The sequence below is a fragment of the Anopheles marshallii genome, chromosome 2 (genome assembly GCF_943734725.1).
Source record: "Anopheles marshallii chromosome 2, idAnoMarsDA_429_01, whole genome shotgun sequence".
Lineage (NCBI taxonomy): Eukaryota > Metazoa > Arthropoda > Insecta > Diptera > Culicidae > Anopheles > Anopheles marshallii.
The window spans coordinates 19,557,674-19,579,785 of NC_071326.1; the positions used below are offsets into that span (position 1 = coordinate 19,557,674).

The 22,112-nt window shown below is 47.1% G+C and overlaps 1 protein-coding gene across 1 annotated transcript in view; it reads left to right on the forward strand.

Moving 5' to 3' along the window:
• LOC128709180 (uncharacterized) overlaps positions 1-22,112 on the forward strand; it is a 44,870-nt gene that overhangs the window by 16,271 nt on the left and 6,487 nt on the right. The window contains exon 6 of the mRNA XM_053804164.1: positions 14,329-14,462. Coding sequence (XP_053660139.1) covers positions 14,329-14,462 — 134 coding nt within the window. The remainder of the gene's footprint in view (positions 1-14,328; positions 14,463-22,112) is intronic.

Sequence of the window (22,112 nt, forward strand, 5' to 3'; positions counted from 1 at the left end):
TCTCAGCTAGCTGGCAAACGAACAAAATTGAACGCAACGACAACCTAATTTGATTGCTTCCGCTTGGACCGGAAGTATGATCCTTCCCACGGGAAAGAGAGTTCAAAAGTAAATTTACATCCTTTGCTTCCTTTTGTTTTGTGTCCGCGGCTTCATTAGCTCTGTATTCTAGTAGTTTCTATTAGCCCAGAAGGTTTCATTTTGTGTCAAAATAAATGTAAAAGCAATATTTCATCCAGCATTTTCGTTCAATTTCTTCTCGAACCGTTTGTGCCTTTGAAGGTTCTTTGTCTTGTTTTTTTTCTAATCATTAGTTTTGTTTGAAAAACTTTGTCGTACCGTCTTGTTATTGTGCTAACGTTTTTCTTTCCAGCAATTGCTCAACCATTATTTTAGACATTCTTTACTATCGGCACAACAACCTCAAGAGGTCTCTAAAAGGCCTGCCATTTATGGCTTTCTGTGATTTTATTTATCCGTAGCTGGATAGTCAGTCGTGCGTACGGGGGATTGGTCCGGTCCGTTCGTGTGAAGCTAGCATCTTGCTAGCATCTCTCTGCCCCTTCTTCACCTAGCTCACGCTTTGTTCGATCATCCTTTTCCGATATCTTCCAGTTAGTTGCGGGCTTAGATAACTTTGGCCACAGTTTATAAACATCATATAAACAACACACCATAAGAACGTCCATACAGATGTACATTCCAGTTGATGATTCGCCTTGGAACGTGCAATGGAAATGTTTACTTCTCATTTATATCACCTTAGTAAAGCGCGCATGGAACAAAAACAAGCCGATCGATCATCCTAATGGGAAATTAATTAGGTTTCTCTCGCCATTTGATTGATGCATTATCCCGAACCAGATGAAACCAGACTCCAGACTCCGGACAACCCACCCCGGTAATTCAGTCTTAATGTCACCGAATGTAGTTGCTAGCGAGCCGTTTGGGGTTGTGAGAAGACTGTACAGCATCTAGAATGAATTATTTCATTTTATTAACGTTTGCTTGGTGGCATGGAAAAGTCGTAGGAATATTCCAACAGATCTCCATGTGTTTAGTTTATTTTTGCACAACAAAAAACGGTTCATGAGATTGTTGTACAAATTTATTTATGTTATACCTTCTGGGAAAAATGTCCCCAACTGTGAGTAAACTTTGTGCCAAAAAACATTCCACTTCCCCTACAAACGACTGTTTTGCATCCTACACGATGTAATCCTTCCCCCCCGAAAAAGGACACTAATTCCAGGAACTTCATATAATATAACACCCGGGCTCTAGAGAGAGTACTCCGAACATGTGTCCACACCGTTCTCTAATCGTTGCCAGCATAAAGTTGCCCATATACCGTAATTTGACAAGAGTAATTTGTGTAGATCCTTGGCTTAATGCCTACCAAAGGAACAGAAGAACATCCGGCGTGCGACAAGAAAAAAAGAACCCTCCGGAAGAAGTTTAGTGCTGCACCGTTGGGCACGTGTCTTTCATGCTTGTCTATGGTCGGATACTTCTTGGTAGCAGAGGATATGTTTTTTTTTGTTGGTGCTCTTCCTCTATTCTTTGCATAAACTCGCTAAGACCTGCCTGTACGTTATTCTTTTTCTGCCAAACACAAACACACGGCCTTGTCGAGAAGTCGTGAGGAAAAAGTGTGGATGTAGCTGGGAAAAAAACCACCTTCAATGATAATTCTGCTGAGCAGCAAAAGAGGAAGTACAATAGGTTTCTATGCATAATGTGACAGCACAATGCGACTACCCGGAGATATTGTCAGCGAACGGGTGTCGGAAACAGCACACAAATTACGAAGGTCAAAACAAATGCAACAAGCAGGATTGTGCCGATGGAACCTTTCACCCGGTTGGTAGGGTAAAGGTATAAACAAATGAGAATGTATTGTGTATCTGTTGTACAATATTCCCACAGCCGTATAATATTCGTTGACTAAAGAGTCCCCTGCGGGGGATGGACGCGTGTAATACATAAAGTTGATTTTTTCCGTTTTTCATTCACCTCAGGGAAATGGGAAACATTTTTCAGTGAAAATTACCTCAGAAACGTTACTTACTCCGATCCGATCCGATAACATGTTCGACGGCGTTCGAAAAAAGAAAACCCATAAAGGAAAGCGAGGGAAAATTGTCAGCCTTTTCCCCCTTGCTCACCCGACTACCCGCATGGAGACGCCAAGTCGCCCGTCCGTGTGCGTTTCCTCACTCAAGGACAGTTGGATGCTTTTCACTCTCGCTTTTAATTTCCCGAAACATCATCGAATATTGGTGCTCGATTTCCCCTCGGACCACTGGTGCACACCTTGGTGCTGGAACTCATTTTCTCACGATGACGATGCTCACCCCAGACGCTCACGGTGAAATGCTTGGTGCAAGAATGTCCCAACCCGAGCCGATGTTTACATTCCTTGAAGTATTTTTTTCTTCTGCTGTTGCCGCCCGTCGTTCTGTTCGTTACTCAACCAAAATGGCATACGCTTGTTTCGTGCTCTTTCTGTCCTGGTTGCCCCCGTACTCGCTCGGTTTCGGAACGCTTCGCTGGGGCGTCTGCGCGCCGGTTCTCACCGCTTTCTGTGAGGTGTTTTCCCGCGCTTGGCATTTTCTCGCTTCTCCAGTGCTTTTCCGGTGGATACGGAATGGTGGTGTATACGGCTGAATGTCACGTACGCCACCCTACGGTATGATGTTTTGCGTCGTTTCTGCTTGCGAATACGGCGAGTTTTAAAGCGTTTTCAATATCAAGGAGCTTTTATCTCCGTGTAAATGGAAAGCTGTGCGGAAATGACAGCAGGACACTCCGCCGTAGAAGAAGATCATTTTGTACTTCTTTCCACCATTATTTAAGGTTCACTTTCTAAACCTTTTGTTTCGCCCCCAAATAGAACCAGCCAAGGGGAAAAATGCTCTCAAAATCTCGCTGCTGGTAAGGGTAATGGTTTGGTTTCGCTTGGTTTTCTTGCTTGAATTATTCGATAACAATCAAAATGTGAACTGCTCTTTTACGTGTAAAAGGGATTTAAAAAGCTTTTGCGCTTGATCTGGATTAGCCGTGATTGACCGTAGCGTATTCCCAAATCTCTATTGCACTCTTACTCTTGACGATAATTTTTTTGCGTGTTTTTAGACAAAGTAATTGTACAGAGAATTAATAGAAATTAATATACAGGAGCTAACAAACCATTCATACCGATTGTTTCATTACACCACGGCTATCCCTATCGCCGCTGGCTTATCCATTCGCTGCACGTGTTCCAATTTCGTGGCCCCTTCGTGTGTGTTGGCTTGTAGTATTTGCGTCGTAAAGTTACAACACACTCCGTGCCGGGCAGTTGTTTACTATTTTCATTCAGTAAAGGGCCTCCCAGAGGGCGACAGGCCCGTTACGATACCTTGAGCAACTGAAAGTGAACACCCAACGGAAGGTTTTTGGTGGCACGCCACCGTATAATGTCTAGCGGAAATGAAAAAAAAAGTTTATTGTTTTTTTTTTTTTTTTAAGGGTTGAAGATATTATTTGGGCGTCCTACGACACTTTAAAGTTGGTTGCCGAAAACGGCACAACACTAGCGCTGATTTCACGCAAGTCTCGTGACTCTTCGGTAGTGTAGATAGTGGGCGGTGTTGGGGCCATTGCCTTCACCTTCGTTCCACTTGGTAGCGTGCTCATCGTCGGGTGCTCAGCTATCGTGCACTGGTGATGGCGATGAGAGTGCTACGGTGTTCTGAGCTGAGTGCACACCCACCGTGGAAAATCTTGCCCTACGCTTGTCAATACGCTTTGAAAACTCGCGCGAGTCGGACACAACTCGGCAGAGCCACGCCATCACCACGGGGGTCGCACGAGACGGAAGAGAGAAAGAAGGTTGATAACGTCCTGTGGAAACAAAACCGTGTGTGTGTGTGTAGCACGTGCAGTGATGGTGGAACGGTGCGGAATAGAGGGAGCACTGCAAGGGGATATTTGCGTTTTGGCGAAAATAAACAAACGCTATTATATAAGCGCGTAGCCAAAAAAACTCTTGTCCTTCCGCCCTGTATGCCTGTGCCCCTGGTCTGGTGTTTATTGTAATGTGATTTTAAAATGTTTTTGAAGAGTGTTTAGTTAGAATTTTGTGAGAATTCCCAATCGGAGATATGAAGGAAATTGTGACACACGTGTGAAAGGGCGTCCAAAACCTCTCCCCACCCCCCTTTTCCTTGCCGCATTGACCTAAATATTTTGGTGGAAAATGGGGAAATAAACGCACTCATACCAACATACAACACGCAACTACACACAGAGTGACCATGTGATTGGTACCGGGGGGGTGAAATTGTCTTCCACTCACCGCGCACATCGGAAAATTCTTACGATATCTGAGCGCTTATCACAGTGAGGTTTTCGCTTTATCTTAATAGCATCATTCTGTTAATTTAGCTAGACGTTTCGTTCTACTGTTTTTGACGTTTCAACATGGCACACCGCCTGATAACACCGGTGAGATAAACAACTCACTGGTTGCGCTTGTGAAAAAAACCGGGTGAAACAATCTTGTATGAAGAAGCTGGCATAAACTTTTCATTTAAGTTGTTACAGAACCGTGTACTAAGCTGTCGAATGTTCGTGTTCAGCTGCATGAAGTACGGAAGGATGAGAATCATCCCCCACCGATAGCTTACCGTGTGAGATGTCTCATTCTCACTCTCACAACTGTCATCGGTGCCGGGATGCGAAACGCACCAGGACGTTGTTGGGGCAAGGGATAAATTTGCTCCACACCGCTTCAAAAGAGCGATTCGTCCTGGGCTGGTGGCTGCCTGATTTTCGTCGTCAAGTACATTTGCCGCCGAAAGTGGGCACTCCATCAGCGTCCAAACGGGGCGCATCTTTAACCCCCCGGCCAGCGCTCCACGGTTGGGATGTTGGGTCACGCCAAAACGGCGAATGCTGGTATCGATTTTCTCGTCGCAATCTTGTTGGGTGCTTCTTTGGAGCCGGTCTCCGGTGTCTCGTCCCATTTGCTTGGGCTATTTCATCGAGGGATGAGATTGTTGCTCAGTTGCGGATAATGTTTTGGATGATGCGCGAAAAGTTTCGCCATGGTTTTATTATAATTGTCATCTTGTTCTATTAAATGTTGTACCAAAATGCAGTAGACTGTACAGTGCTATTGATTAGCTAGTGAATATTTCAATAGAGGAAAATGGAACGAACACATTGTTGTCTTCGGCTCAGTTCTTCTCAAACCAAGAACTCCATTTCGCATGGAAAGCAAGATTTAATTACACTCCATTATTCATCACAGCGGCGCGAAGTTCATAAACATTTTATGATGCCGGATAGTTTATCCCCTTTATCCTTAGCGGATACCATTTTTGCTTAACAGAAACATTTCTTGCGTTCGGTCACGCGCCTTGTTGCGGTTACTAACGATTGGTGACAAACATTTTTTTTGCTTGCTTTTTTGGATTGTGGAGACATTATTGATTTCTCCATCCTTGTCATGAACTTCCCGGGTGGGTCTAGGCTGTTATGGGGTGATCTAACATCGTTGAGATACTACAATAAAAAAGTGATAAACGAAGCTTATAAGACATTCTTTTACCTATCGGGCGTTAGGAGAGTTAGTTTGGGAAAAAATAACACATAAGACACTGAAGTGTCAGTGTAATCTCAGCGTTTCTTGAGAGTTGGAAACTTCTGACATTCCTCGTCATTTATTTATCCGTGAGCTGGAGAATCAAGTTGAGGTTATGGAGGATCGGGGGGCGGCCGTCCAATGGAGTATTGGTAGAGGTGCCGGTTGAGCGCCGGGATGAGATTTGATACCGTTGCTGTTGTGTGGAGTCTGGCACTAACCCAGCATTAAATCGTAATGCTGCAACTATAAGCTCATGTGGCCATGCCAATAATAGCTCTGCGGACAGGTTCCTAAGACAGGTTGTTAATAAGGAAAGCAGTGAACAATCTTTAGCACTTGGGACCTTTGGAAAACCCTGTACAATTTCAAACCAACTTCAATGTTCCGTTCTCGAATATCCCGAGGTTTTGCTGCAAATTCGTTTCGCCTTTTTTATTTTCCTTTACCGGTATCATCTGTCCCCACATGCGTATACCGTGTGGGCAAGCGTCCAATTGTCTGGCCCTAGCCTTGTGGGATTTAATTTCGTTTTAATCGTTTTACACTCCAGTTGGGGAGTGCAGTTTTAAGTGCATTCTTGGCTATTTTTTATGACACTGCTTCTCTGTTCCACTCCTTCGTGTACAATTCGCCCAACAATGGTACACGGCATTTCGGGAGTGAAGGGAAGTTAAATGGGTTTCAGAAAATGAAACGAAATAAAACCAAAATGAGAGAAGACAGAAAAAAATAACCCAAAACATATACCACTCCGTTCCGCCAACCGTTTCCTGTAGCGACTGTCAACTGATCTTGGCTTTGCGTTCGTGGATGGATTTTGCCAACGAATGCAATTGCAACATGACCGTCAATCGTCATTTGAGTGTGGAGAAAAGGAATTCCTTCATGATTTTTTTTTCATCACTTCCAATTGCTTCCACTTGCAATGTTCCTGTACAAGGGTTGGCTTTGTGTTGCGAGTGTGTGCACACATGTTTAGTAGAATCGACAGAGGAAGTTGGGTGTCGAGTTCTGCAAGGCTGCCTTAAATTGCTGCTCGGTTTTGCCTCGGTTTCCTTCCAGCCTTTCGGATATGTTTGATATTTCTTGAAATGTTAATAAAACGATAACAAGTTATATCGAAATTCTTATATTACTACAATGCAGGGGTTTATTTTAGATGAGAAAACAATTCAACCGCTTATCATAATAAACGCAGCACATGATATCATAATGGCAGCGCACCTTACCACAACATCAGTACGACGGTAGAAGTGAAGTACGATCCGAGAAGTATAAACGTGTTCTAGGATTAATTTACACAGCCACACGATGGTTGTCAGTAACATTTACTGTACTTTTCATAAAATAAAGCGTATTTAATTCTATAAATGCAGTAAATACTTCTTCGCATCAAAACAAACATCGTTTGGTTGTCAAAAACCTTTCTTATGGCGCGTTTATACTGGTCGGATCGTACTAGGTTAATACCGTCCTACTGGTGTTGTGGTAAGGTGTGCTGCCATTGTGATATCATGTGCTTGCATTGAAGTATGGCTGCTGCGATTGTGGTGTCTTCTAAGGCCATTGAAATGGCATGTGCTGCGCTTGTTGTGATAGGCTGTCATCTAAAAAACCCAATAAGAAAAGAAAGCGAGCTTCATGCGGACGTTCTTATCAATTTGCTGGTAAAGGTGCTAACCAAAGCCAACGTCCAATTATGTTGGATAAACAACCTTTTGATTCGATCAAAATCATTTTTCCTTACCGTTCCTGCGCTAACGTGCAATTGGCGTGAGTGTGTAGTGTGTATATTGGAGGCATTCCCTTAGCCTTTGTGAAACCTTTTCCACACGATTCCATTTGAGATACTAACCTTAGCTCAGTTAGTAAGTTTCGTTGCTAGTTCCCCATCTCTTATCTGACCACCCGAAGGTTCCTCATAGCCTTGGTGTGTTTAATTAGATATGATTGAATTAATTTACCCAAACCCAACCGATCAATCGAACGACGGGTGTGTGTGTGTGTGCGTGCTTATTCGCTTCTTACCGCCCAGTGTGTAAACTTTACGGGGAACCATTCTACGGATACCGTTCGTCAAATACACACCAGCAGGGCTTGTGAAACAATCAGGAAACCCCGGGGGAAACGATTCTCTTTTTTGCATGTCGCCCCCCGGGGAAAGGGTTTGCGCGGAAGAACTCCTAATCAATAAGCGAATGGTAATTGGTTCTTCCTTTTATTTCTCTACTTTTATTGCAGGGCAGGATGGGTTTTAAATCTTTTTGGCAACTGTTACCCATTCCGGTAGCTTCGTTTGACCGCAGAATGTTTTGGAATCGATGCATAATGATACCAAAAGCTCCCGCAATATGGTGCAACCGCTGTCTCGTTGAATATTGATTTAGTTGTTCTTTTTTTTTCCTGTATGTGGAACCGTAAAATGTGTGCCTTTAAATACATTGGCAGGAACCACCACCCGCCATTTAGACCTTGACATTCGGGCGGTGGTTTGTTTTGGTTGCCGAAATTCGTGACCGGGATCGATCGGTTGTTTTAATGCGTTTTTTAAAGAAAACCTATGTCGTGTTTTAGACCATCGATGCCAGTTGGGTGCATGCCGAATGGTACAAATTACTCAAATTCCAGTTGGCAGTCCATAAAAATAGCTTCCGTATGGTTGGGGCATAGGATTGGTTTAGGTAGGTAGATTCTGATAACAATTGGAGTTATCATGCTCGAACACCCGCCGTTTAATTATGCGCGATAATAATCCCCAACAAATCTTGTTTTTTTGCCCATCGTGTTCCCCGTTTTCATCATGTGTCTTCGCTTGGGAATGTGTCTGATAACGAGCAAAACTCTTCACATTGTTGTGATATTCCAATTATGTTTTGTCCAGCAACAGCTCATAGCACACGACTCCCTTTGGATCCTGCGTTTCGTTGGCATACACCGTCCCGATCAGGATGTTAGACGCAGCGGCAATTGTTTTGGTGTCCATCTTGTAATGTGAAACGATAGGAGAAAGACAGATGGCAACAATGGAATGGACATCGTATCGTGTAACGGTCGAGTCGAGGGTCGAGTGCCTGCTGCTTGCCAACCCTTCCACCGCTTGTACGGTATCGCACATTTTATTTAACTTCGAAATTCCTTGTTTCCCCGATTGCGTTATCCTCGTACGAAAGTGTTTCCTTGAAGCGGTTTTTTTTTTGCTTTTTGGCGAAAAAAAAATTACATGCCACAATCATGGTTAGTTCTGGTGCAGCAGCAGAGTTAGTGTGAAGCCGACATGATTTCTCCATAAATTAGCCCGGCAGGAGGTGTGGTGTGAAGGTGTGCCCTTTTTTTCTCGAATGGTGGTAGATGGTAGAAAAGGAGTTATGGTGGAAAACGTAAAAAAAAGCTACCAACACGGCCACTAACACCACCTCCCGTCGTTGACACGATTCTGCAGCAACAGCTGGTTTTGCGACGCTTCACGTTTCACATTAACATCCCGGGAGGAGACATTTGGGGCGGGGGGGGGGGGGGGGGCGGTGGGAGGTGATGGCAACAAAAGGGGGGAACTGCTGGTCCGGTGCGGTTCAGTCAGTACAACAGGAACGCAGCAGTCCAGTCGTTGATCGTTGGTTGAACGCAAATGACGTGGAAGGTGCATTGTGCTTGATTTGACGCCGTGTCGTGTAATGCGCATCTTGATAAGAGCCCGGTTTACGGCACGAAAACTATTTTAAAAAAAAAACCTGGGAAAAGGGCTCGGGGATGGATATGTTTACGCAAGTGGCAGTGTGATAAGATACGCTGCCGGTGGTTTCGCTGAACGTTTAAATAATTTTCCACACTTTTGTTCTTATCTTGGTACAAGGATGAAGTTTCCGTGTCCACGGTGTCCGGAGATCTTTAAGTGCGGCCTAGTGCGTATCTAACGGCGAAGAAGTGCGTTAATGTGTGGTGCTTTCATATTGCGTTTGCATACAAGCAATCCACAGAATGTGACTGAAGTGCGCGTTAAAAGTGTGTTACAAAGCAAGAAATCTCCAGCTGCAGAAAGCTTCAACCAAACCAACCAGTGTGTGTTCATGTGAAAGTGAGATTAATCGCGGTGTTATTTCTAAACGTGTGTGAACAGTGCACTTCAAACTTTTCCTCAGCCAACGCGAGCACATCGCATTTGATCCGAGTGGAGAGAGGAGATTCATAATCGGAGCACCATGCACGGTATTCAGCATCTCTTTCGGCAGCATGCGCTCGAGAAGCAGGCGAGCGCGGACAGTTGGCATTCGGCCAACTCGTCGAACCAGGTACTGCAGGGTTCTACGTCGACAATGTCGTCGATGTCCTCCGGCAGCCATCAACGGCCACCGAACGAACGATCGCAAAGCATCGACGAGTCGCAGGTGTCGCTGGCAGGTGAAGGTAGGTTCATTGGTTTTAGAACAACCGCTGTGAACAAAACTACGACGATGCCTGGCTTGCGTGTGTGTATGGAATTCAGAAGACTCTCAAAACATTGAACGTGCAGCTGAAAGAAGAAAAAAAAAACGAATATTCTAGAGAAGGTTAAACGCTCTCATAAAATTCGTTGCACGAGTGGCGCTTTAGTAAATTTACACTTCATTCATAAGAAGTGTTTCGGTGCTAACAGCATCAACAAAAATTGTTTGCTATTTTCGGTTGAAAACGTTTTGCCGTGAATAGGCAATTAGTAGCCAACGCGAAACCGGTGGCAATTTCACAAAGATTAACAATTCGTGAGTGTTTTATTTTCACCCGCGTACGTCTGCCACTTAACATGCGGTGAGATTCTTTGTGTATAAATTCTAAAAGCCCAGCAATTCAATCAATCCCGAAAGCTTTTTGTTTTGTCCGTTCCGATACACACGCGTGCATGCTAAAAGGCATCGTTCTCTGAAGAGGAGGGGTCTTTGTCATACTTAACTCGTTTTACACCACAACACAGACTATCGGCTGGCGTCGAGTCCGCGTCACATTATGGCCGGTGGGTCAGTACGCTCTCCAACGTCACCGCAGGAGTATTACAACCTTGGCGTCTCGATACCGCGCGGCCGTAAATCTCCGGAGAGTCGCGGTAGCCAGTGTTCCGATATGAGTGCTGGTGGAGCGAACGGAATAAAGCGCATGTCAAAGCGTACGCCGGATCCGCGAACCAATGCTTACAATCCGGTAAGGCTCTTTACACGACTAACGGTTGGTGTTGCAACTGGACTAGATCTTATCCCAAATCTCTCCACTACCCCACAGAATGCACGGCGAGGATCGTTGGAGAGTGCGTGTTCACCGCCGACACATCATTACAACACTGCCGGCTACTTCCCGCACGATCTGGACGATATATATGAGTACAAGACGGATCATCAGTATTTCACGCACACCGGTGCCTATCAGCATCCGGCGTACCCGTTAACCTCCGACCATCAGCGCAATCTGCTGTTCCAGCGCAACCATGGCTTCCAGTCGCTGGACGAGTACGCCTCGTCCGGTGTGTCCAGTTCGAACAGCTCGAACAACCGGCTGCTGGGCTATCGGCACCGGTTCGATAACAGTAGTTTCGCCCGCAAGCTCACACAAAGCATCTCCCAGAGCAGCATCGATAGTGGCCATTCGTCGACGTCGAAATCCTCGAACAACAACAGCAGCCAGGAAAAGCGTAACCGCGAAAAGGGTGGTGGCAACAGCCATGGCAGTCACCATCATCACCATTCGATCACGGAGATGATCAAACACCTCGGCAAGAAGGCACACATTTGGCCGGGTGGACGCACGCGCCATTCGTCGATCAGTGAAGATCACCACACGGACGAACGACGCAGCGGCGTTGATGGTGATGGTGTGATTGCTCCACCAAAGGAAGACTTTCGGACGCGATCGCGCTCGCTCGATGTTGATCAGACGCGCCGAATTTTGGACGACTGTGAATCGACGTACAAAATCTATAACAAAATACTGCGTGAAGGTAAAACCGCTACCGGTAAGACGAGTGCCAAACGAATTCATTTGCTGCAAATAGAGTAGGAGTTTTGTGCAGGGGTGGAGAACACTGTTTGGACTCCTGTTACGGATGGGTCACCATGTACCATTATGGTATGGTGGGCAGTGTTCAAACTGTTCACGATCAAAAGTCGGTTACTTCCCCCTCCAAAGAATCGTCAGATTCAAGGTGGCCATAATGTGTAGATAGCATTGCGCACCAATTACTCGGGACTATTATGAGACATTATACATCACGATCATAAAGTGTAATCGAGTTATAAAGGAGTGCTAGGCCACAGCAACGAGCTGCCAATTATCTCCGGTGCCTTTGTTGATCTCCCGGCTACTACAAGACGCATCAGCTGCGTCTTGGTTTCCCTTTTGCCCCATTTCCGGATTTATTGGTGGATGTATATAAATAAGCGGTGTGTTTTGTCCACCGCAACCACTTTTCGGTGTTGGTTTGGCTTCCCAAGCGGCGAGCTTACGTAAGCGTGTGCTGTGTCCCTCCTTTGTGCGACGCGTTGGCGTGTGGCCAGTCACTTTTGGTGTGTAAACTGCCGTCTTCCAATCGCAAACCGCGCAATGTTTTCGTTCGCTTCTTGCATCGCGTGGTGGGGTTTTCGTTTGAAACGCCCAAAGAGCCCGGTACCGGGGTGTTGTTTACATCAGTTTGTAAACAGACGGAACTTGCCGGCTACACGAAACCGCACAATCCACTGGTGCACTTTTGATAATTTAAGTGAAGGACCGACGACGTGTAGGTGAAATGTGCCGTGTATTGCACGACCGCAATGAGATAATGGAAGCTGGGATGAGGAATTTATTTACTATTGAATTGGCATGTTTGACAGCGGTCTGACTATTTGTGGTAGCGTGCTCTGTCAACCAGAGACAAAGTAAAGAATGTCTGATTCTGCAAACAAAAGCACTTTCAACAGAGCTTATGTTTGTTTTGTCAAGAGTGATGGAGATAAAGTCTTCTTTCGTGTGGCGTTGCAGATGAAGTCGGTGAGACTATTCTGAATAGTACATCCAGTTCGTAGTGACATTTTAAAGCGCTGAAGAATTATTTTGGGGGGCAGTCATGCTGCTTCCAGTTCCACTGCAGATCGAGCAACGTGTGAAGCGTGTGATTCGACATGCAATACAAAAAAGCTATGAAAAACATGTTTTGCTGCATTCGAAACCGGGCTGCATGCGGCGTGAATGTGGGATAAGGAATGACGATCGAGGTAGTTAAATAGAGATAGGAGCAGTTGCCTGTGGAAGTGGCCGGTTTGAAATCGATAAACAACACAAACAACTGGAGCGTACCCCGGACGAAGTGGCGCGCTGGAGAACAGAACCGGCGATTTTGTTTACGAAGTGGAGGCACGTCCAGCACAAGCCCGCGTTCTTGATGATGGCGTCAGCGGAGTATGCTATTATGCAAATTTCGCTAGGAGTAGCTGCGTTTTTTTTTTGTTGTTGTTGTTGTACACATAGCAGCTCTATGTTAAGCTCCGCATTCGCCTCGACGGCGTATGGTGATCGCGCAATAGCAGCTTCATTCGCAACTACGTACGGCTCGCTGTATGCAAATCGGGGGTCGTTTAGTAGTGTCCATTCTGTCCGGTTTTGTGTAGGTTGGAAGTTGATCGAACGGAAAAACGTCGTAGTTTTTTACGTTCTTGTGTCGATGTTGTCTCTTTTCCCATCGGTATGGCGATAAATAATTGCTGGGTTGGGTTTGGGCTCGGTGGTGCCGTATCGAAATCAATATACTACCGTAATTGGATTAATTTATTCATCCGCCTACGGAAGATATGATCTTAACGAGCGAATACCTCTGTAAGTAAGCGCCAGCACATGGCTGAAGGGAAGGATCCCTTTCTAAGGGCGACTTTTTCCCGATAATCGTGTGTAAATTGCGCACCACCACACGACATCTCACTGACCTGCCCCATCAAGTTCCAGTATGTGACGTCCGAGTGAACAACCATAGCAAACCCTGAAGGAGTTCCCCGTTTTGTAGCAAATCGGAACTCGCCAACTAACCCAACCTTCTCAAGTTTCCAATATTGAGAGGTGCTCCAGTTGCTTGCAAGTTCGAATGAATGCAAAACGAATGCCCGCTGTTTAAGCTATTAACGCCGTCTGGAACACTCTCATCCACAGCCTAGACCGGTCAAAGTCGACCTTCGAGCAAAAACATTGTCCGGTCATTGCCGACCTCCTCCCGATAGCGGCGCGAATTTGCAAATCAAACGCGATCTTTTTTTTTTTGCATATCCATGACCATGTTCCCTCGAGAACGTTCAACGCTGTTTGGAACCGTTGCGATACATGGAATGTGCCACGTCGCGCGGTCAGGACAGTTTTGCAGGAGCGCGTAATGGACGCGTGACGCATCAATTATCGGAATGGGGTTGTATTTTTCGTTGTTTTTGTTGTCTGTGGACGAATCAGTTACTCACTTCCTCAAAGCGCTTCCCGCACTGTTGTCTGTTTGTTGAGGATGTGTCCAACAGGTCATGTGGCGCCCTTTACGCTATTGCTAAAGGTCATCTGAAAGCATTTTTCATCGCGATGAGTTGTCAAAGGTGTGGAGTATGATGAAATCACACAGTGAAATGCATTTAACGGATATTCTGTAGTACCACTTAGTAATAGAAACAATTCTTAAGCAATAGCGTTCTAACAAGTTTTGTTGCTTACACCTTTCCTTCTAACAGCCGCCCATATGCGGAGGGCTTCAGCCGAACTGGCTGAACGACGGCGAGCATCGCTAGGAGCAACGCGAGGACTACGAGCGGACGGTACGCTCGATCCGTATCATGCTGCGATCCTGTTCCGTGACTCAAGAGGGGTAAGTTCAATGAATAAAACATATCTAAGACGGAGGCGAGCACATAATAATCCGTAGATCGATTGATTCGAATCGAGCAAAAACGTTTCCGCATGGCGATGTGCAGATTGCATACCCATTAGGCGCAAACCCGAGAGGGAGCGAGCACGTGGTTGAGCGTCGAGCAAATCTCGACCGTTGGCGTGCTGCTGCGAGAGATGATTTCCGTTGTGTTCGTAATGAGATAATATTTAGTCATTGTTTGCGGTTCCAATTTGCCAATTGGCGTTTATTTATATGTTCGTGCACATTTGTATTATTGAGGATGCTTGTTTTAGGTACAGATATAGGGACGGTTCTCACAATATCGGTTACCTTTATTTCGCCTCCATCTGGTACGTACCGTCTTGGTGACAATGATCGATACACTGCTTCCATCATCGGCACATTTGTGCTTCCCCGTATTCTCGGTGATGCGGACCTGTCACAGTTGACACGTGAATTGTATCAAATTAGCACCCTGTTTTTAAATTCCAAGCCGTACCAGTAGCGCAAGCTTCCACCCCACGATGTCAATCGATGCAATCGCTGCGCTCCCGGACAAAGAAAGATCTAACTCGAAATGGATGGACTATTGCTGTCGTTTTTTCCTTTTTTCTCCATCCCGAGCGAAACATTTACATTCGGAAGATCGGTCTGGGTTACAGCGTCACGACTGGCGCCATTCGCGGTGTCCGCAAAGTGACGAGGGACGGCAAGGCCTCCGATAATTGCTTTTGCTGCACAATAACCTGCGTGTTTGATTGCTGCGCACTGGTCGGTGTCAGTGTGGCGATGAGCCTGGCTACGATTATTGGAAGGTTGCCCGTAGGTTCCGTAGATCAATGACAACGGTTGCAAAATTGATCGTAATATTCAACCCGCTAATGAAACAATAAAATTAAAGACATGACTGCACGCTCGATTGAATATTCCGATTTGCAGCGCAGTCGGTGGTTCGGGGGCCGTGTGCTTGGTGTGTTTAATAATTTCACTTAACGCTTGAAGACATCTCGCTCAAAGTTCCAATTGTTGTATGGCGTCTGCTTGTCTATCACGCTATTAATAAACCGAAAAGTATTGTTGATAAGCATTCGTCGTAGCGCCGGTAACGCAATTCCCAATAGCTTCCCGTCATTCACCCCGGTCCATCTTTTAATTGAGCCGGCGAAGAAACCAGCGTGCGATGACTAATTGGCAATAAAAGTGTTCTCTGCTTCCACCGCAAACACAAGAGTGCATTGCGCAATGGCCGGCAACACAAGTACACGGGGTTAGGGGGGTTTGTGCCCCGTTGGAGGCTTGTTTTCGTATATTCACCATCATCACCACACCATCTTTTACACTCGAGGCAACAATCTCGGTTGTTTACTGTTTACTTGTTGCTCGCACAAGAAGGAGAACAAGATTAAGATCACTTAATCATTCAACTTTTCTTCCGTCTGCTTTTAGGTTATTATCGAAGAGGTATTGCCGAAAAATAACACTGAGCGAAATGTGAGCTCTTCTTGCTGTGGTTCTGATGTTCGATTGCAGTACAAACTCAACGATACAAACCACACACATCTCCGCAAAGACAGTCTATTCTGCCTCATCAAACCACCTGTACGCAGGGCACTACGCTGCGATACGCAATAGATAGAAGCGTGAACACAATCGCACCGGCTAGAGCTGTGATTGGTGAGCAGCGGAGATAAAGCTGGTTCTTATCGCTGCTATCCGGCTAATCATTAACCCGTCTCATGTGAGCGATAGGGTGAGAGTGCGTGTGTGTCTGCACACGCACACGTAATTGTTAAACCCAGGTCCGCGGTATTCGCAAAGCTATTCGCGGCGACGTTCCCGGGGGGTGATGATGGGCAGCTGATAAGGAAACAATTTGCGCTGTTCGCTATGTGTGTGTGTGTGTGTGCGTAGAGTATGAACAAGCATTTTTTTAAGTCAGCAGCCGCCACCTTCTCCGCGATTAGAACGCACTGTTTGCTGGTGGCATTTGTACGTGCGGTTCGCATACACACTCGCCCCCTAGCGGTGGCCCGATTGATTGGTTCGTAAGGCATTGCCACCCGGTGCAATTAAAATCGTGCTGGTGTGCATGACGTCACACGCCGGGTGCTTTGTCCGGTGCGTTCTACATTGTCTCGACGCACCGTAACGGCATGCCAGAGGAGGGGGGAGAAGGTTAGCAAATGCAACCATCAGTGGGCACCATCTCAAAAGAAGCAGTTAGATCGAGCTCTGTCTCGCTAGGCAGATCGTCCATGTACGCAAGGGCTAGGGGATATGAGGACACAACACAGCAGAGCAGAATGTGTATTATGCGATTGATAGTGAGCGGGAGGAACGATGCGGCCGCGGAGACGACTGCACGTATATGTGTGGCACGAGTTGTGTGTATTATGGCCTCGAAAAACATCTACCGGGCGGCGCGCAGTTTGAGTTCGTACGCTCGCGAAACCAGACGCGATCCGTGATCCGCGAACCAACAAGAGCAAACAAGTACACACACACACACACAGACACATAACGCGCGTGACACAGTCTGGTTTGTGTGTGGTGTTGCAAATTTGTAAGACGAGTTCGCCGTGTTGGTACTGCGTGTACCGGGAAGGATTTCCCTAATATTGCCAGCTCCGGAAAACGGGATCATTTACGCGTGTTGTACACAGAGGGTTAATGGGAGCGATCGTTTTTGTTATTGCGGTAGCACCACACAACAGGAAACTGTTAATCGATTTGTGCGTGATAAATACACGTTGAGCTGTATATTAAATTTAAGTGCGTGAACGGCCCATTTAATGGGGGAAGCTTGTGCTTGTGTGAGAAAGGATGGTAAAGGAAGATCACGAGGATTGCATTTTTGCACCCTTAGGGCGAAGACCTGTGCGCGATAACAAGACACAACGGCGTGCATCTTCTTCTGCACGTGTGCACATTCTTACCATCACTCCTTGTGCGTTGTATTAAACTAGGTGTGCTCTACCCTCCCCCCCTCCTCCCTCCCCCTGCCCCCTGGGTCTGTGTGCGTGCGTTGCGTTGAGGAGCAATCGAATTTAAAGTTCGTCGCAATAGAAGAAACGACAACCGATGTCGCGTGTGTGTGTGTGTGTGTGTGTGTGTGCGCCCAACAAGAAGTTGGCGCGACGCGATTTGTACCCAAACCGTTTGTGAACGCAGCACCGTGAACGAGCGGTGTGTGTACGTGCAATGTTGTTTGGCGCTTGAAGATAAAAATAGTTACAACCAAAAAGCGAAAAGAGCCCGATCAACAACTAACCCGATTCTCTTCGGTTGCCATTGCTTGTTGCGTGTATACACCGATAGATGATCCGGTTATTGGGGGGAAAGAAGTTAACGGGGTGTTTAATGGGGCTCCGTGGGGATGGATTACCAGCAGGAAGGGGGAGATGGAAGGTGCCGCGCGGCGTTTCGAACTCTATCCAGGAAGTTCAATACAATCAGGATGTTATTGAATCGGCTGCCCCCGAATCGGTGGTTGTATTTGATCGGCGATCGGCAAAAACCTAACGACTTCTTCCAAGGAGGAAGCCTTTTACCTTTTACTGATCGCTGATCGCTCGTGGATCGGTTTAAGCAAAAGGGCAAATAGCGCTCACGCAGAGCAAACTCCCGCAGCACTGGGACGCTGTTTTGTGTTGAAGTTTTTGAAAGGGTCCTTGAAATTGGTCAGAACCAGTTCATGAAATGAGGCTGCTGAGTCTTACTCCCTCCCCTCCCCCTCCCGTTCCGTGCCGGCGAGTGCCATTTTGGTATTTACCAACTGTACCCGATTTAAACTGTTGTTGACCTAGGCCGACTCCGAAGTCGGTTGCGCCTCCGCCAGGAATGTGAAACAACGTGTCGTTTGTTGACCCAGGTGGGATCGTTTGCCGATCGAATGCGGCTTGGTTGTTCAAGGTTTTTCAATGTTTCGGAAAAGTATTGTCCCCTGGACTGCCGTTGGAGTGTCTCGCTGGGGTTCGGTCTAATACTTCGAAGGACGTGCATTGAATCTCATTGTGGACACGGACACTCTCATGGCAAAACGTTGAATGTGTCCAGCTCTTTTAAGCTAGCAAAAGAAGCACTCTTGCTGGAAGAAGCTAGATCGATAAAGATTTATTGCTCTTGTTTTTCGATTCCACACTTGAGATTGTTGATGCAATAGGTGACAAACACAAGGCGTTGAGTGTTACTAATCCTGCATCAATTAACGTGGAGTTGCCCTCTCCAGTTGCATCCAGTTTAACTGCGCTTTAAGTCGATTTACAATTTGTGTCACCCGTACACCGGCACTTGTCCCAATAGCCAATAAAACCGGGAAACGTGCCTTTGTGGCGTGGTGTGTTGCACCAGAGCACCAGCAATTCCCCCAGGCCCCAAGCGGATCGTGTTCGTGGTGCGAAATTCTAACGCCAACAAACGGGCATCGATGTGTGTTTGGTTGTGCGGGCGCACAGTTAACCGAAAAGCTGTGATTGATACGGTTGCGCGTCATCTCAACGTCAGCTGTGCGGCTGTGGGGCGCAGTTGTACGAACACGGTTCGGTACACGGATGTAGTGGCGCCGCGCGGTTAAGGAGTTGGATTTTTTCGGTTTTGACCCGCGTTGCGGGGTTCATAGCACGCTGCACGGTCGTGGTTATCTCCATTGCTCCCACAGAGGGGGGAGGAATCCTTACTGAGGGGGAGACACTCAACCCCTCCCCTTTCAACAAGGGGTCGATGGGGCTACACCCCGTAGAAACCCGCGGTGGTGATAATGAGCGTTGACCAAATATTTACCGTGCAATTTCACAAAAAAAAAAAAGCGAGACGAACCGAACGAGCTCCGTCTGCGTTGCTAGGGTATGAAATGGTTTTTTTTTTTTGGGGGGGGGGGGCTGTCGATCTCGCTCACAACGCTTTTGGTAATTCTTTTGCCACGTTCAAAAGCCTTCGAACAGCCAGGCACCTGTAGCGGTGCGTTGATATCCGTATCAGCCCACGCTAACTGGGATCCGTGTGCTTCAGTGCGCCGGTACTCTGTGCGGTCCGTCGCAGGATTTTGATAATTTGCATTTTTTGTTTTCGCTTGCTCATTGTGCCACCACACGCGGACCATATCTTATCAGGGCGCAGTTGAGTACGAGTTGATTACGGTAGGAAGTTTGGGGGCTAGTGCCTTTTGGGAGGCTTTGATGCCGCCGTTTTTATTGGAACTTGATTGAAGGCTTGAGTGGGGGGTTTTTTTTTGTTGGTGTTGCACCTGATGACTCTTTTGATAAGCGTCAGTCGTTCATATAAATCTTCAACGAGGAGTCACTCCAATCGGGAATCGACTCAATCCTTAGAAAGAATCTTCAAAGGTTCGTGAATTCTGAAAGCTTGCGAATTCCAAAGGTCGATGAATAACTCGCACAAAGACTCTGGTTTAGTCTGTAAAAAATTTCTTACCTTGGATACCTTAAAGTTTCTTCAATTGTGGAACATTCATGATTGTGTTGGGAATTTATGAATCTTTAAGGATTCATTAATCTTCATCACAGATAGTGAGATTCATTCGACCACTTCAGCAAGATTTAGACACATTCCCGATTCGGAATTAGATTCATCCAGCACACAAAGAATTCCTTTTAAAACTATGACTTCCCGACAGATTTGTAAATGGTAAATGTGAGAAAGGTCGTCTAATTGCTATATTGCTAAAACGTGCCTGCCGGGTGCACCCCGAAAATAGATCCGATCACGTTACACAAGGAGTATTATGCCGTGAGCGGTACCGAGCGCCGGGCATAAAAATAATCCATTTATTTCAATTTAAAAAGGCAAAAAAAAAAACACCATCCACAAATTGTTGTTGACATTGGTGTGCTTTGCGCGTTTGCCGTTTGAACGCGCGACGTAATCTGGCCACTGGCAGTAGGTTAAACTGCACCGAAGGAAAGGAATCGTAATGGTGCTCTAGCACTTCCGCTAAGTAGAGTGTTTACAAATCAGCTCACTATGCGACTCTTTAGATAGGGTGAGGTAGGGCAAATCATCACCCACCATGCTTCCCCATTTTATTAAGCCCCCCTCCCTCCCTCTCTCCCCCCATCTTCCCCCTTCCGGAGATGACAAAATGGTGCTAAAAAGTGATGGCGTTTCGTTGATGGATTGAGCGTTTTGGCATCGTTGTAGTTTGTCGGAAAAATCGACAGCACCACGAGGGGGCCATCCTTTCGGATCCACACACACACACACACCCGCAATCTCCAACACACCGGGGGTGGTGGATGTAGCATTTTTTCATTCGCTAGTGTCCGCAAATTCCGTAAACAAATAGCAAAGGTTAGTGGCAAAGCAAACGCGCGCACCCGAGAAGAACCCCGGCGATGATGTGCCTGATTGATCGTACCCAACTGCCGTGTGTGTGTGTGTTACCAACGGAACACTTTGGTCCTCTGGCGGGCGGTGTGACCGTCTCTGTGATCTAGTTCGAAAAGCGAAGTGACGGCTGCACGTTATATGTGTTGAACCGGAACGTTCGTGAATCGATCCTCCAGCGGGTGGAGTGCAACTCTCCGTCCGTCAATAATACCCGGCGTGTGTGTGTGTGTATTTTCCCTTTTCTTTTCCGACATGACCTCGTCGTTCGTCCACGTGTATGTAGTGTGATTTTAACGTTTGTTTAAATTGTAATACAAATCAGCTACAAAGGCCAATCTCTTCCTCTTCTCCCAGTGCGTGCGTGCGTGTGTGTGTGTGTTTACCCAGTGTGATTTGAGGTGATCCGTTGTGCCATAAACCCCCCCTCGCCCTAAACCATTACGCAAATGATCGCCTAAGTGGGGACTGCCATATAGAGAGCGGTGAATATGTTCCGACGCTTTTCCCTGTTCGATGCGGCCCCACCGTCCAGCACGGTGTCCGTTTCGCGCCCGAAACCACCACCCGTGCCAAAGCTGCACCATTCAAACTCGTCCTCCTGTGCGACTCCGAACATCGCGGTGGTGCCCGAGTTCCGTTCGCCACCCCGTACCGATCCGATCAACATCGCCGGATCCGGCACGGGTGACAGTGTTGGGGGTGATGCGCTCGCCATCAATGGTAACCGGGCGCCGCATCCACTGTTGCGCGACGGGTCCAGCACCGGGGAGCTGCACCATTTGCACCGCACCCCGGGACATTCGCCGAGTTCCGTGGGTTCGGTATCGTCGGCGACGGCCGTCGCACCGCCGCCGGTTGGCATTAAACTGCTGTCATCTTCGCCGGCCTACCATCGCCACGCGTCGATCGGTGGTTCGGCACCGGTCAGCACGGCTAGCGTACTGCAGCAGCAGCTGTTCGACTCCATCTACAATCAGGGCCCGAATCGGGCCACGGTTAACAATGTCCCGGTGGGTGCGGCCGCAACGAACGGGCACGTCCAGTCGGGGGCCGGTGCGGCACGCGTCCGATACAGCGCCGGTCGGTCGATAAGCAGTCCGGTGTCACCCAGCCAGTTCGGGGACTGTCCGCTGTCCTCGTCGATGCCGACCAGCATCAAGTACTACTACACCTCGCCGACGTGGTACTCGCGGTTTAGTCATTCGCTGCGCAAGAACGTTCTGCGCCGTTCCACCAGCGCACACAACAGTCAACACGTAATGTCCCTTTTGCGGCTTGACT